The following is a 16734-nucleotide window of genomic DNA, read 5'->3' as shown; positions in this document are numbered from 1 at the left end:
TATTCTGTAGTAGGGGGTTAATGTCTGGAGTAACTTGATAGGTTGAGACACATCTCTTAAAGGCATCCCATACATGCTCAACATATCTGAAGGCTGGTGAACATGCATGCCATTCTATTTGAAAAACCCTTTGTTTTTCAGACTTTTCTGGCATAATGAGCCAGAGCCAATTATATTAACATGTGGCAGATAAAGGACCACATGATGTGACCCCTTTAACATTTGCTATTAATGGCACCATTCCACAGGATATAGAGGGCAATATAGCTACCAAACAAGTCATCCCCTGGTTCCAATGGTTTTAGCAAAGGAATCATTATCTTTTTATTTTTTTTTATAAATTGACTTTTATAAAATGTATACTATTAAACTTACAGATGCAATTAGTGTGTAAAGTAACTGAGCAGTATAAGACCCCCCCCCCCAAATTCTTCAGACTTTAACACTTATCTACATAGCTCATCAGGAAACAAAAAAGGGGAATAAGAGTTTAAACTTAATTAAGATATTAATATTGTTCATTTCTAAAATACATTGATTTCTTAACTTATATTTACAAAATATAAATATTGAATATTTTAATAAGGCCACTAACTGTTTCTGCTTTATAAAAAACAAATTATAGTTTTTCTAAAGTACAGTGCAGAAAATTTATTTTTGTCAAATATAACTTACCTTACGCTAGTCATTTCCACTACGTGCTGTACTGGAAGCTTAGAGAAATTAATGAAAATTTCTGTATCCACACAATGATCATTAAATTTCATACCATAGTCTAATGAACCAACTCATTCAGTACTGTCCACAAATCAGGTATTTATTTACACCAGTACTTTCTAACACATATCAACAAAGTTACATCATACAATATATTCATTTCTTATCTATTACTCTATCTATCTATCTATCTACATATATAAATATAGCTTTTTACACATATTCATCTAACAGGGTGTAAAACACTGTCTAAACTACCTGTTATTCAGTATGAATTGTATTATGTAGTTTGTTTACAGAATAAAAAAACACCAACAATAATAATGTAACAAATTAAACTAGAAACTAATTAATAATTGTACATTTAGGCTACTAACCATGACAACAACACATAATGTACTATTTACACTTATTTTATTCAATCAGGAAGTGAATATATAACTATGGATATTTGTACTATTTTCTTGTCAATATCCCTATTAGCTTTCATGCTCAAGAAACTTAGCATCCATGATTTTGATATTTCATTAATGCATTAACATAATCTGTGTTTAAATATTAGCAAACAGATATCCCATTCAGCAGCTGAGTCTACAAAAACTTAGTATATTTTACTCAAAAAAAATCAATGCCTATTATACTGATTAATATTTCTAATGTACATAATTATCTCATACAATTTTCAGTTTGAAGATGATAATATTTTTGGTATACATTATTAGTGAAACTCAGTATCTCTAATTTTGAAATACTTTGAATCTTCAAACACATAATTTTGAATTTTTATGAGAACCATAACTTTTGCATTATAATATATAAGTAAAACAGCATATCAATTAAATTATTATCATTTTAGGTTCTAAGAAGCATTTATTTTATAAAAACTTTGTACCATATAGAAGTATCAAAATAGTTTTAAATACAGATTTTCTTTACAGTATCAAACTTTCTTATGTAATGATATATGATACAATTTTCATACTTCTATTACACTTTTTTTAAATATTCTATAAACTTCAAATGCATTACTAATTTTACAAAGGGTATATAATCTTTCCTGTAATTATGTCTACCAATAATGTTGTCCAAGATGGGATTAGTCTTTTATTGTTTTCATCTTCAACAGGGAGAGTTTGTTTAATAAGATGACCATAGGGAACTTGCACCAACTAGTAGATAAAATTAAAAAGTATTTAACCTAATATTACAGAAAAAAAAACTATGTAAAGCAACTCACTGAACTTAGACATATAGATATCATAAAAGTATTCAAACTGTGAAAGATACACATAAAATTTAAAAAACAATGCAAATTGATTAAAAGTGAAACTAAATGAAATCCAAAATAATGAGCTAAATTGTTTATACATACACATGAGAAAGGTATCAGATTTAATACATGAATTAAAGTTGTTAAGATTTACATAAATAAACTTGATTGTTTACTTTAATCCTCATGATGAACCTCTACATAACTTCCAAGTAATAGTTTTACATACATTACTTACAAACCCTTTCCAGCCTAAAACTACTGTCTTTCAGACACAAATCTGCAGGTCTGAAGAATACTTTTCACTGGTTTTTTTAACACTCATACTTATCATATTTAAGTAAAATATTGTGCACTGAAGGAGTACCTGGTACTAAGTTGGTAAATTTTCCAGTACAGGCTTAACAGAATTTACTATAAAAAATATATAAATACAGGTATACGTAGAGAGTATACATACATGATAGAACTAAAAATAACACATACATAAATAAAACAATAAAAAAAATATGATATGTACAAGTACATAAATATATAGAAATCTTTTTTAACACATAGTGGAATAAAGGGTATATTCCAAAATATTAAAATAATGTAAAAATATATTATGTAAAGACTTCATATTTTTAACTAATGTACACTACTTGCCTGCATTTTTAAAGTCATGTTTCTCTTATTACTGGAATGGTGGCAAATGGTAAAGAAAACTTCCCCTAGGAAATATTTCATGTTAATTTCAAAATTAAAAGCACTCTGAAACATTATTGATGTGCCACTTTTATATAAACACAAACACTAAACTGTGATCATTCCCCAATGTTTTTCTAGTTTTTGTGCCAGTTTTCCTTACTCACACTAAACTCTGATCTTTTCTTGGTTTTTCTTCAAACTGTGTACATGTTTTACAAAACACACTAAACTCTAAACTTCTGTCGTTTCTAATATTGTACATTTTACATAAACAAACTCAATTCTAACTCTTTCCAGTCTTTTCTAATGTTGTGCCAGTTCTACACACACAAAGAAAACCAACTAAAGTCTGACATTTTCCTGGTTTTTTTCCAATGTTGTTCCTGTTTTACATAATCATATTAAACCATGACCTTATCCTATCTTTTATTTTTTTACTTGAAAATATAAAGTTTCTTTTATTTAAAATAAAAGGTTTCCAAGAAAATGTTGTAAAATTTCCTACTTAATTTACCATCTATTTCAAAGATCTTACTATGTTTTGAACAACAACATAAAACATTCAACTTAATAAGAACCTTTAGAAAAATGCTAAATATTTGGTAGTATATATATATATATATATATATACACACACATACACAGACACACAAATTAGATTTGTCATACAGTTATTCTTGCATAGTTTATTCTGAATCACAATCACATTGAAAAGCTACTCAATCAGTAATCATTGGTTTTTGAACAATTAAAACAAATACCATTGCATCCTGATATTACAAACATGAGATTTAAAAAGACTGTAACAATTGAAATTTTAATCTTTATCAAGTTACCAAAATGATACATTCATGGACAGTTAGTAAATTACACAAAGTTGTAGCAAATGTAGCATTATAAATGGGTAAAGATGTTTAAGTTTGGTAAGATTAACAAGACTTATGTATCTGAAAACAAGTTCTTTCTCTATTCTGGATCAGTTTTCTTTTATGACAAACAGGTTTCCAAATACAATATTTTTGCCAAGTCAGATCTATTATTAGTAACCATAAAGTTATGCTATAATTAAAAATTCTTCAAATACTCTACTCAATTTTGTGATTCCGTTAAATTACAATTTTAATGAAAACAACTAATGCAAGTAATACATAGAATGAATAAATTCAATATATTAGTTCTATAATCTTCTATTAGATTACTAAAAATGTACTGCATGTCTATAACATTTAAAAAATTAAGTTAAATTTATGTAACAGAGCATGATAATTATAATTTTAATAATTTTGAAAACACAACCAATGCAAGCAAGAAAATTAGTAAATAAATTGAATATATTAATTCAACAACCCACCAGTAGCTACTAACAACATATTGTTTATGTTTATATCATTTTAAAAATTAGGTTAACTTAGTTTTGCTCTAAAATAGGTAGTTTACTCTGAACAAAGTTAATATTAAATTATATAACTGAACATTATAATTATAATTTATTAATTTTGAAGAAACCTGAGAAAAAATACTTGCACAATTTAAAATGTTTATAACATCCATTCAAATGAGAAAATCCTAATTAACCTTATCACGATGGGTCACGTGTCAAAGGCCATGTCATATCGTTTGTTGAGTCACATTCAAAATTTTATTGAACTACTATCTTACAAATTTATGTCAATAAGCTTGGTATCAAACTGTAGAGTATAATTTCAATTTTAGCATTAAACGTAAGTTAATTTCTTAATTTAGAAGTGTCGTGTGGTATGTTGAATGCAGCACTGGTTCAAATCAGATGCTTGTGATGTCAAAATACAAAGTCTATAGTTTTGTACGAATTAGGAACTCAAACTACCGATATTGACAAGCTAAAATATAAAATAAGGACCTCTTATCTTTTCTATATGCCAAGATATTGCTCATGTACTGAATCAAACATAGTGGCCTCCCACACAAATCTTTTCATTTTTGGAAACACTCCCTTATATACTTACTTCTATATATGACATAAATAACCAATCGGAAGCTCAGAATGTCCCCCTAGTGGCTCTCTCAGCCATTTAACGGTCTTGGCACCATTTCTTTCTTTTGAACCAATATTTCAACAAGGTAGGGTGTGTCTCTAGTCTGCTTGAAATTTCATATTTTTTAGACTAAAATACATTTTAGTTACTAAGCTTGATAAATTATAGTGGAATTCCATGGTATTAAAGTAGTAATTTATGATTTTTCGGTTATTCAAATGTGTATATAAAACCTAAAAAAATATTTTGTTTCATATCCTCCACGTGCAAATTTTGTGTTTGCTTTACTTCTTTATTTATTGTTCTATGTTTTATGAAAAATAAGTTTAAGAACTTATTTCAAGATAGCAATAATCTATATACATATATAATGTATAATAATTGAAATGTGACTGTATTTTACAAAATACTAGTCCACTGAAACACAGCCAAGACAGGTCATTTTGTAAAGACTAAAGATCAGTTTTATATTATTAGATACGGTATCACGAGTGGACGTGCACCGCTTCATTGTAACTTATGTATTGTTAGTCAGGCATGGCTGGAAGGTCAATATAATAAATATATACAAATGAATAATGTTATGAGATTTTAGCAATTTAGACTAAACATTTGTGTTTTCGTGTTATAGTCTGTAGTCATTCTATAAAGAAAAAAGCATAATTTAATCTTTACTAAAAGTCTATCAAATTTTGTGAAGATGCACTTACTACATTAAAAGTTATAGTATAAATACTTAATTTATGTATATTTACCGAGCCCATCGTGAAAGGGTTAAAAAACTAAATTTCATATGATTTAGAAATATATTGTTTTTCTGTTTAAAACTAATCATCTAAATCTACTCCTTGAAAATTATATACTTACCAGCAACACGATCAGACTTAAAAATTCTTAAAATGACAACATACAAAGGCATTAGATTTAAAGCTTTGACCATCCACTTGATAAGACTTTCTGCAATCAAAACAATGATTCGAAGCTGAAATAAAACAATATATTATTTAATGCTTTTTTGAATAGTTTTAGCTAGTATTTTCAATATATTGGCTATGCTTACTTAGCTGTTATTAATCACAATGAGCTGACTTACATAAGAAATACTAAAAAAAGAATTTTGCATATACAGTACATTTGACACATATATTAACTGCTTAACCTAAAGTTATTATTTTCCTATACTGAAAATATATTTCCAATAGGTACTTACCTCCTCTCACATATATGGCTATTCTTGTTCAGTGTTGCCCTCTATATGCAAAAATGTTTTTGCATGACACAAGCCATGAACTCTCACAGGTATCCCATGATCAATGTGGTTCAACTGCATCTCGAATGTAAATCAACATGTGACATCTCTCCACCAACAGGAGTGTGACACATATGACTCCCTCTGATTCTACCAAACTATCACTTCAAGATTACGCAGAAAAGAAAAGCACTAGTTTTCACTGGAGAGGAAAGATAGGAAGTGTGTGAGAAGGTAAGCACCTATTAGAAATATATTTTCAGTATAGGAAAATAATAGCTTTCGATACTGTACATTACCTCCACATTGAATAGGTGGAAGGACCAGTGCAATGAAAAGAAATAAGTATCCTTTGAAAGCATCTGAAGAACATCCATGAAGCACATGTGATCCCCATTGGGAGAGGAACACACGTGGGAGATTGCACCACTTTTAAATCAAGTATATTGTGAGAAAAAAGTTATTAGTAATATTGTGGAACACCCCATCTCAATAGAGTGCTTTATTGCCCATAGGTATACTGTTTTTTTATTATTTCATTTAGCCGTACAGTGCCAACGAGTGGGATCCAAATCCTAAATGGGACATGCCCCTGGAGGAAAAAATATATACACAGTAAAGTTTGAAGGGTTGCAACAGGTGGAAGGCAGTACCCTGACAAGGAAGGTACCCAATAAAGATAGCGGGAGATGAACATACGAGGAGTAGACCACGTGCCTGACTGAAGAGTCTCCTCCAATGGATGATGATGATGAAACTCCAGACACCTGGAACAGAATTTGGGAAGCAAAAGACAGGGAGGAACAGAATAAACAAAGCAGTTGACAATCCCAAATCATAAAGATAGAAGAAGAATGGTCACATACAGATGAACGGTGTCAGGGAATGAGAAGGTGGAAACAGGAACTACTGAAGGAGACTATGCAGGCAATAGAATATCAAAGAACACATACTGGACATAGATGTCTATCTGGAGCAGACCAGGAATAAAGGTGTGAAATGGATGGAAGAGAAAAACAGTGAGAAAATCCACTGCCAGGGTCTGATGATGATGAACCAGAAACCAAAAAGGAGGTAACTTGGTGTTGGAGTAAAGTGGCAAAAGCATCCTGATAGGAGTACCCCACTGATTGCATAGCCACCTGAAAACCTGAGGGTTGAGAAACTACTCCGTGGGATAAACTGGGTTAGGTCTTGAAAAATAATCCACCACAAGGTGAAAAGCACCTGGAACATGACATACAAGGAGATTTATCCTCCTTGTATGGACCCAATAAAGGAGGTCCAATGTTTGACCAAAAAGGGAAAAGGAATGGGTACTCCCGGAGTGATTAAAACAGGCCACAATGGTGGAATTCTTGGCATGGAGCATGAAATGTCGGTACTGTACCAGTGGAAGAAAATGAACAAAAGCACATTGCATCGCCATTAGCTCCAACCTGTTGAAATGGAAATACATAACAATCTGATACCATTGCACAGAAGCTTCTTGCTGATGGACCAACATTCCCCAACCTTGGAGAGAAGCATCTGTGATCAAATGCAAATCCAGCAAGGTGGGGGAAGCAGTACTCCCTTCATGATCCTGTCCTTGTTCAAACACCAATGTAGATAGGCTGTAAGGGAAGAAGGAAGGGTAAGTGGGGAGTCCAATGGATTCCAAGCAAGATTCCATGGACCATGCAGAGACCTTTGAAGAGAAAACATATGTACAAGACCCAAAGGAATATGAGTTTCTATGGAAGCCCAAGTCCTCAAAAGTGACAGGACCTTTTGTGCTGAAACCAAGGAAGCAGTAAATGCATGGAGAACAGAAAACACTATTGAATGGAGAAGGCTGGGCTCAAATGAGGGGGTGTTAAAAAATACGTAGTGGGTAGGCAAAAGGAAACTTCACCAACTTTAGGATCCAATCAACACAAGCTGCAACTGTCAGCAGCAGATGTGTGTGTGTGTTGAGATTACTCCACATCGGAATGAGCTAACAGGAGCCAGTCATCCAAGTAATTATGTTAACACAACAGAGCATGCAGAAGTTTGGAACAAGCCATGACCACTCAATAAAATACATATGATGCTGAAGCAAGCTCGAAAGACCAGGCACAAAACTGATACACAACCCCGTAGTGAACAAACTGAAGATAGAATCTGGACTGATGAGAAATATAAGTATGAAGATAAGCATTCAAGATGTCTACCTTGTTCATCCATAGTCCAGGATAAAAAACCCTTGAATGTGATAAAGGACTCCATGGAAAATCAGGGAAGAACCAGAAACTGGTTTGGGCAGGATAGAGAAGGTTGGCTGATAGGCATGACAGCTATCTGTGATCGAAGGATCAGCATAACTTTGGATAGACTCAGGCAAGTAGCTCGATCCCAAGTTAATGTGAAGGAAATCGGTACACGAGACAAAGGTGGAGGAGAAAGGAAGAGGATGAAAAATCCTTGTGACAAAACGTAGATCACCCATGAATCAGTAGTGAATAACCACCACAGATGAACAAAATTGGCCAAACTTGCTCCCACCGACCTGGAAACAATCTGAAAGTCACTGGAACTGTTGGCGACAATGAATCCGACCTTGAGACAAACGGTGAAATTTTGAACCCCTACTGGTAGGAACTAGTAAAGGATGGGATGTTGCAGGATGAGAAACAGTTATGGGAGCTGTCATGGTATCAGAATGAGAAAAATGAATAACCAAAGACTAAAGGGATGAATGTGGACTCATAGAGTCCACACGTGATTCCAAAGACTCTGGAAAATCTCCAAAAACAAACTGATGGAGAAAAAGAGCCACCTGATAAGCCAAAGCATAAAGATCAGAAGCCCATGGAGGATGAAGCATGCTAACACCAGTTCTCAACTGAGAATTGAAATGCTCAGCAGGAACCCTGATGCCAGAGGAAGGAGGGGAAACAAGGGACCATTATGACAGGTGTCATGTAAAAAGGAAGGAACAGTATTATATGATAACGAGAAGCATATTCAAAGATGCAGAGTTAGGTCTAGTAGATCTTGTAGAAGATGCATGGGAAGAAACGTCAAAGTTAGGAGGAGAAAAAAACCTGTCAAAATCCTTCTCATCATGAACAGGATTTGGCAATGCAGGAGGAACTCAACCATTGTCGGGAGAAAAAGGACATCTCATATAACGATCAATTTCCTAAAGAATGATAGCAGAAAAATCCTCAGTTGAGACCCCCCCCCCCCAGACCAGAAGCCAGTAATGGCACTCGGAGTAGCTATAATAATATCAGAAGTTTTAAAACAAACTTTGGAATTCATTGTAAACCTTGAAGAAGTCAAAAATGAATAAATCAAGTAAATCACCAATTCAAAAAGGAGAAAAAAAAGAAAGAAATGAACACATAAAAACAGCACAATGGAAAAACATGTGCACTCGATCACTGCGTAATGAGAAGTGATAATTCGGTAGCATCAAATAAAGGGAGTCACATACATAAGGAAGGTGTGTCACACTCCTATTGGTGGAGGGTTGTCACATGATGATTTATATGAGCGACGCAGTTAAACCACTTTGATTGTGGGGTATATGGGAGTTCAAAACTTGTGGCATGCAAAAAAATGTTTGCATATGGAGGGCAGCACTGAAAGAGAACAGCTATACATGTGAGCGGAGGTAATGCACTGTATTGGAATAGCAAATTTTAGCCATAAACCTTAAAGTAAGTATATGACAAAACCTATCTTCATCTAATATGGTTAACTACTGACACAACTATTCAAATGCAAAATAGTTAATGTACATTTTTTCAGATTTGCAACATTCTACTGTCCATATCCAGATTAGAAGTATGAATAATGGCCACTTTTGGTATTAAGTGAAATATTGGATACAGTACTTGAAATTAATTCTCTCAAGATTTTATAAAGTTCATGTTTTTATTTTTCTGACACAACATTTAACCAAAGGAAACTACAACACTATTGCTATTAGACCAACTCCATAATTAGTATATTTGATGGTTCTTTTTAGACAATGGTCTTTGCTTTGATATAATATTGAAGGGAATTGATTTTCCAGTCTTTATTCAAAACTTGTTTAAGGACAATCCTTTAAAAGTGCAAAAAACAAATTTCAAACAGTTATAATCTTCTAGAATTCCTAATTTTGGAAATTATGAATTTTATCATTCTTAACTATCTGGTACACGCTGTCTTGTATTATAATTCTATCTTTTTAAATATTATTATGCATCTGATGCAACTTACAACTGAAAACACACAATAGTAGACCAATGTGGTAGGTAGTAAAAAAAGCAGCACTGTGAACAACATTGTTCCTATAAATAGTTCTCGGTGACTATACTCATGAGAGTCTACACGATTACGTAGTGGATTCCACTTCTTTCCTCGAAACAATCTCCACAGAGCCGATAATCCAGAAAACTGTAGTCCATATAACCTATGTAACAAAAATATAAACCTTTATAAGCAAGACATACCTTTTAAATAACACAAGTAAAAATAAATTATTATACAAAAGCATGGAATACTAACAGATCATAAAATATAGTCATAGAATGTGTTGTAAAATATGATATATAAAAAAAACAGAATCTTGTATTTTAAGAACCCAAGAGTGAAAGCAAAAGAGAATATGTTATAATATGTCAACAACTTTCATCCAATACCAGGGATCATCAGGTTGGCTGGGATTTGATAGACTACTTTTATAAATTGATCTGCCAAAACTTTCTTCACAAGTGTTACGCTAAAATAGGCAGTTGCTGTCCATTTCATCTTTGCTTGTTCATCTTCAAGATTCTGTCTAAATCATCTATAAAAGGCATAGTAATGGTCTATTTGCTATATATCCATCATCAATTTTCATGAACAACAATTGTCAAGGTATGAATCAGATTAAGTAAGTAAATTGTACTTATTGTAATTGTTATCAATTTCATTTATGTCATTTACAGGTCAGATTACAGAATGTTATTTTTATTTCATGTGAATACCTTTTTTCATCTATTTCATTTATTTATTATTATTTTTATTTGAATTAACTTTACTAACATTCGATGGAACTGACAAACCAGTAAATTATTTTTGTTGTTGTACAAGTTAGAGTATCTAGCATGTTGACTCATGTACTTCATAATGCATTTTGTATGTATGTCAATGCCTGTCTCCATGATTCATGTTTAAAACATTGTGTGTATCGATAAGTGTACGTCACGTTGGCACTTGGGATATACAGTGTACAGATATATGGTTGACAGTAAATCATGTTTACTTACATATTTTTAATGTACTGTGTATAGGACAATGCACATTTCATACTGACTTTCAACTAGAAGAATTTTATAAACACAATAAAATAAGGTACTTTAAGAAAAATTGTTTTTTCTAATGAATATTTGCTCTTTATTTAATACAGTTGTTAAGGTATGTTTTATACATTTTTAAACATTTTTTAAACATGTATGAATATAATATCTTAAAACATATCTCTGTGGCCAGTACAGAAAAATAAAAAATCAGCAATGTGGTTGGCATATTACAAGTATAAAATTAAGTTGTTTCCTTTAAAACTTGTAAATACAAGCAAACAAAACAACAAAAAATGCATTGCTTACTAAATTGCCAACTGATTTGAATTTGACCTAAAGCATTGAAAAATTAAATTTTTCAACAAGATGATCTGTAACACTATCTTTCAGTTAGCTATATTTATACCAGCAGGTTTAGTGATTTTAATAAATCCAAAATCGACCATAATTAATATCAAATGACTAGAAAGCATTATCAATTTGTTCAAATGTCATCACAAATGTGACTGCCAAAACAAAGTAAGAATGAAAGCAATAGGCTTTGTGCTTTGAATTTGGCTACATGGAAGTTACATAGCCAAAAAACTGTACAACTGACTAACTTTTTTTAATAGATAAAACTTTTGCACTAATTACATGTAGGGATAGTATGCACATAATATTAAAGCTTTAACAAGAGTATTACTGTCTTAAAAACAATAAATATACTATGGTATATGACATACATTTTACTAATTAACAAATGTCCATCAATTTTGAAAATCTGCTTGAAAAATTCAAAATATTTTAATTAAATTAACAAATAGCCCACAGTCTAAAGAAAAAACAGGAATATAACTACTCGAACGTATAAAACCAAAGTTCTAAAATTTTAACATAAATAGAATAAATCTTGAGATATTTTTTTTATGGTCAACATTCACCAATTTTGTTACGTTCCTGATATCAACTTCATAACTGCTCAACAGCAAAATACATTTTAAACTAATCTAAATAAGTGCTGAATGAAGCTAAAAGGTTTTTTAACTCAATATTAATGATATCTGTATATGATATAATCAATAAATCCACTAACAAAGTAAGATGAAATGAGCCTCTTTACACCGAGATCAAAAACTTGTCTGGAACAGCAACTTTTAAACCTTCCGAACATCCAGGGTTCATGCTTCAGGTAGAAACATCTAAGCTCTCTACCACTGTTTTCATTGTACTTATCATAAGACATGTTTATGTGTTAGCTAAGATTATCAAGTTATGGTTAAAGTAAGACAATATAATTTTGACAAACCTTGTAGCATAGCCATAAAAACAGTAGATGTGAATAGTAGCTACTGATAATAAATCACTAAGAAGGCTGAGATGAAAAGTAACTCCACAAATTCCAATGAAAATGAAAGATTCCAAAATAAAGGTGAAGACAGGTTTAAGTACTGATATATATGCTGAAATATAAATGAATTGTTAAGTCAGTTTGAAAAGTATAATCCAAACATGTACAAAAACTTTCAACATTCCTACAGTTACTACTAAAATGATTACATAACTAAAATAAAACAGTGAATTAAAAAGGATCAGTGAGCATATTAACTCAATTAATTGAAGATCAATGTGTCCATTTCTCACTCAAATATATTAAAAATAATGCCACATTTAACTGTGATACAGTAATTTCTTTTTTAATGAACTTTTAAGTTACCTACTTCATTTACATGTATAATTCTATTGTTGCCAATCTTACTTAACTATGAAATTTAAAGAAAAGCATGTTCTAGTTGAAAGATAAAGTTTCTTCACACAAATAGTTGTAACAATAAACATAAATGTAATACAGTTTAATTCAACAAATATACTGTCCTTCTGAAAATGATAGGGATATTGTGTGTGTGTGTGTGTGTGTATGATATTGAAAATAAAGGCAAACGTCATTAACACATTCACGACATTGTGCACCACCAGTGGTACATTTGCATGTTTTCTGTTGGACGTCATGAGCTACCTGTGGTACACAACACCCATAAGATATAACTGCACCTCACATCTCCAAAGTCCTATATGAAAGCATATACTTTGTACGGACGGCTATAATAAAGCCACGCATTCCATCATGTACCACTGGTGGAGCACGGATGCCATGTTGAAAGGACAACTGAAATAAAACAAATTTACTAGATTAAATCACTTCATATTTATTAAATGGGTAAAGACAGGACATCATGTATCACCAGTGGAACACCCAAGAGAAAGCTGTCAATGCAGTCATTCTGTCATAAAACATAACGTAAAGCCATAAAATTAGCAGTATCTAAAACAGAGTTCACAAGGAGGCTTAACATTCCTATTGCACATAATTAGAAAAATCACTTACACCACAAATGTGTTAAAATATGCTTTTCTTGTTTATCAATGGTAAAGACTCATTATTGCATAAAGGTAAATTGAAGACTGTTTTTCAAAAGCTTATAATGAATGCATATTAACAGTTCTTCACAGACTGACTAAATATAAAGGTTATAGACCTGCCTATTACAGAATAATATAAATTATCAGTTGAGGGGTTGTAAAATGTCAATAAAAAGTCTAAAAACTGCCTATCAAAAAGCTATACACTGTCAAAGAAATGTAATTAGCTTCCTATCAAAGATTACTGAAAGATTAAACTGTCTATTGAGGTAATAGATTGACTATAAAAGGACTATGGGACAAATAGAGCTATGGTCACAGAAAACTATTAATTAATATAGTATATCTACATAATGGCTTTTAAGTTTAAACAAAATAGGTATGGCAATGGTTAAAAAAACTACCATTTCCTATACAACATCCACACAACATTAGTTATACAAAAACAAACAAAAAACACACAAATCCCACTATTGGTGAGAAATGCATAAAACTATGCTCTTAACTAAAAAGATTACCTGTGAGGCTTCTGTTTTATCTGAGACAGAATACATGCTCATTTCAATAATACAGTGCACATTCTACACTTAATGAATCAATCTATTCAAAGCTGAAATTCTGTCTCTGCATTAGAAAAGGATCATATGGATAAAACACATACTTAGAAAGTATCTTAACTGATAAGCAAAAAAACCAACAAAGAGTGGGATAAGCATATAGAAAGAAGTGAGACCAGGTCTGACTTACAGCATCAACAGCCAGAGCTGAAGGATAAGAAAAAGGGGATCAAAAGAGAGGAAGTCCTGAGATGAAGATGGTGGCAAAGGCATTTATGAGTGGTGTGCCCAACTGAGAGCAAACCCTGCAAAAGAGCTGGGGTCATAGAAACCACTCCATCAGTAGAATGTGGACTGGTTCAGAAAGTCTGTCACCAAGTTCTTAGCTCCCAGCAAATTACAAGCAAAGAGACAAACCCAAAATGAATGTGATCAGAATAGTATGTCAAATGCCTGAAAGCAAAGGGTCTTGGAATGGGTGCCTCCGAGATGATTGGTGTAAGAAATGATAATGGAATTGACCAAATGGATTATGACCAAGTGATCCACCAGTAGAAGCAGGAATGTGAACATACTCAATAAATATCAAGAAGTTTGAGCACGTTGAAGTAGAATGAATGCTCGCCCTGCATTCAAATACCAGAAGTTATATACTTGTCCAGAGATATGGCTCAATCAGAGGGAAGCAGTGATGAAGAGATAGATTTGGTTTGAGAGTCAGTAATGAAGACAATGGAAGCCAAGAAAGAAACTCTTGGATATACAAGGTCTTCTGAAGGAGGTGCATGTGCATGCTCTTCAAAGAAATGAGGGGTTCCACAGAAGCAATAATTCCCAAAAGTGAAAGAACCTCTTATGCAGGAAGAGAATGAGAAGTGCAAAATCTGGTGACCAGAGATGCTATAGCTCGCAGATGAAGAGGAGAGGGCTTAATTTGGCCTAAACAAGAGGTGAAGAGAATGCCTAGAAATAACAAATATTGAGTGGGCATGAGAAAGGATTTAGATCTCATGATATGCCCCCCTCCCCCAAACCTAGTAGCCTACTGTGAAAGAGGGGAGGTGTGTGAAGAGGAAACCATCTAAAAATGGGCCATCAGAAGTCAAACATCCAAGAAAAAGGAATGCCAATCCAGGGCTGTGAATATAGTGAGAGAAGGCCCTCATGGTACCAATAAATACAATAGGGACTGACATCATGTCCAAGAGAAAGCAAAGAATGGGAAAACAAAAAATTGATGGATGGAACATAGAAAATATATGGAGGATGGGTCAAGAGTGACATGTAGGAAGGTATCTGACATATCGGCCATGGCCCACCACAGACTGGATGAAAAAAATAACCAAATGGATCGGAGGAAGGAGAAAAGGAAATTAGAAGAGAATCTAGAAGAGAGACCAAGGTGGAGCAACAAAAAAATGACCGCTGACAGAAAATGAGACCAACAACAGGAGAAGAGATGAATACCCACAGGGTCAGACATGACATGATAGTCAGTGACAAGAGTGATGAATTAGACATCTAGAAGAGAGAAGAAGGGAAAAAGAGGGAGGCCTGGAACCTGGAATGAGAAGGTTATGGATAGACTGATCAAAACCAGGAACAGAAGTAAAAGGAAAGGTCGAGAAAGAAGAAAACCTTGGGAAGATAATGAGGATCGAAGGCATACAACATCAGTCCAGGTCTCCAGGGAGAAATGAACACCACTGAAGACATCAGGGCAAAGAAAGGAAGCTTGACAAAGATCGTGGACACAAGAAGAAGGAAGGAGTACAGTAAAGAGTAACATAACCCAACTCAATGAGTCTCAAGATCAGGGGAACAAAGTAAGAAGTAAAGAGGGATAGAGCAAAAGAAATGGAACAAGCTAAGCTGACAAAGATAAGTAAACAAACTTCTACACGATGAAGTGCCTCATACAGTAGGAGAGCAAATACAGGAGAGTAGTGAGAAAAAGACAAAAATGGGGAACCAGAGAGCAAAATGGAAGGTAAGAGACCCAATCCCAAAGTCAGCCAAATAGATATCAAAGACAAGAAATTGAGAAAATGAAAGGAAAACAGCCTGCAAGTCAGAACAAAAAAAGTCCTGAAAGTGAGGGAGACAAGGCATTTGGGTGTGAGAGAGGAGCTGTTAGAGAAACAGTATAAAGCCTAATAACAAGCAAGGAGGAAAGACAAAAAACTCCAAATATTTTGAATCATGGAGTAAAAAATGCAAAATAATAAAGGACACAGACAAAATATAAGGAAAGAACATACATGAGAACAAAATCCAGAAAGAGATTGGAAGGTTAAGGTCATTTCTCAAATGGTAAGGCACTACCCAAAACAAATCAGGTGAAATTCATTCCCAACTGAGGAAAAAACTTTTGGCTGACAGGGTGGGAGTAGGAGGTCCAGTAAACATGTGGTAATCCATAACATGTTGAATAATGGTTGCAACAACAAGCATCCAGAAATCAAAGTAGAAATAAGGCTTGTGTGTGAATAATGTCCTTCACACTAGACTAAGGATAAATCACTGTCATTTG

The 16734-nt window shown here is 33.0% G+C and overlaps 1 protein-coding gene across 1 annotated transcript in view; it reads right to left on the bottom strand.

Annotated features, from left to right (window-relative positions):
* Positions 1–796: 796 nt before the first annotated feature.
* Positions 797–16734, bottom strand: part of LOC106474703 (phosphatidylinositol N-acetylglucosaminyltransferase subunit Q-like) — a 28874-nt gene continuing 12936 nt past the window's right edge. Inside the window, exons 5-9 of the mRNA XM_013935395.2 lie at positions 12533–12686; positions 10181–10373; positions 5560–5674; positions 2636–2700; positions 797–1886 (exon numbers count right to left, since the gene is read on the bottom strand). Of these exons, the coding sequence (XP_013790849.2) occupies positions 1752–1886; positions 2636–2700; positions 5560–5674; positions 10181–10373; positions 12533–12686 (662 nt within the window). The 3' untranslated portion in view covers positions 797–1751. The remainder of the gene's footprint in view (positions 1887–2635; positions 2701–5559; positions 5675–10180; positions 10374–12532; positions 12687–16734) is intronic.

Source organism: Limulus polyphemus, unplaced genomic scaffold (assembly GCF_000517525.1).
Source record: "Limulus polyphemus unplaced genomic scaffold, Limulus_polyphemus-2.1.2 Scaffold7561, whole genome shotgun sequence".
NCBI classification, from domain to species: Eukaryota; Metazoa; Arthropoda; class Merostomata; order Xiphosura; family Limulidae; genus Limulus; species Limulus polyphemus.
This window is presented reverse-complemented; position numbering and strand designations above follow the sequence as displayed.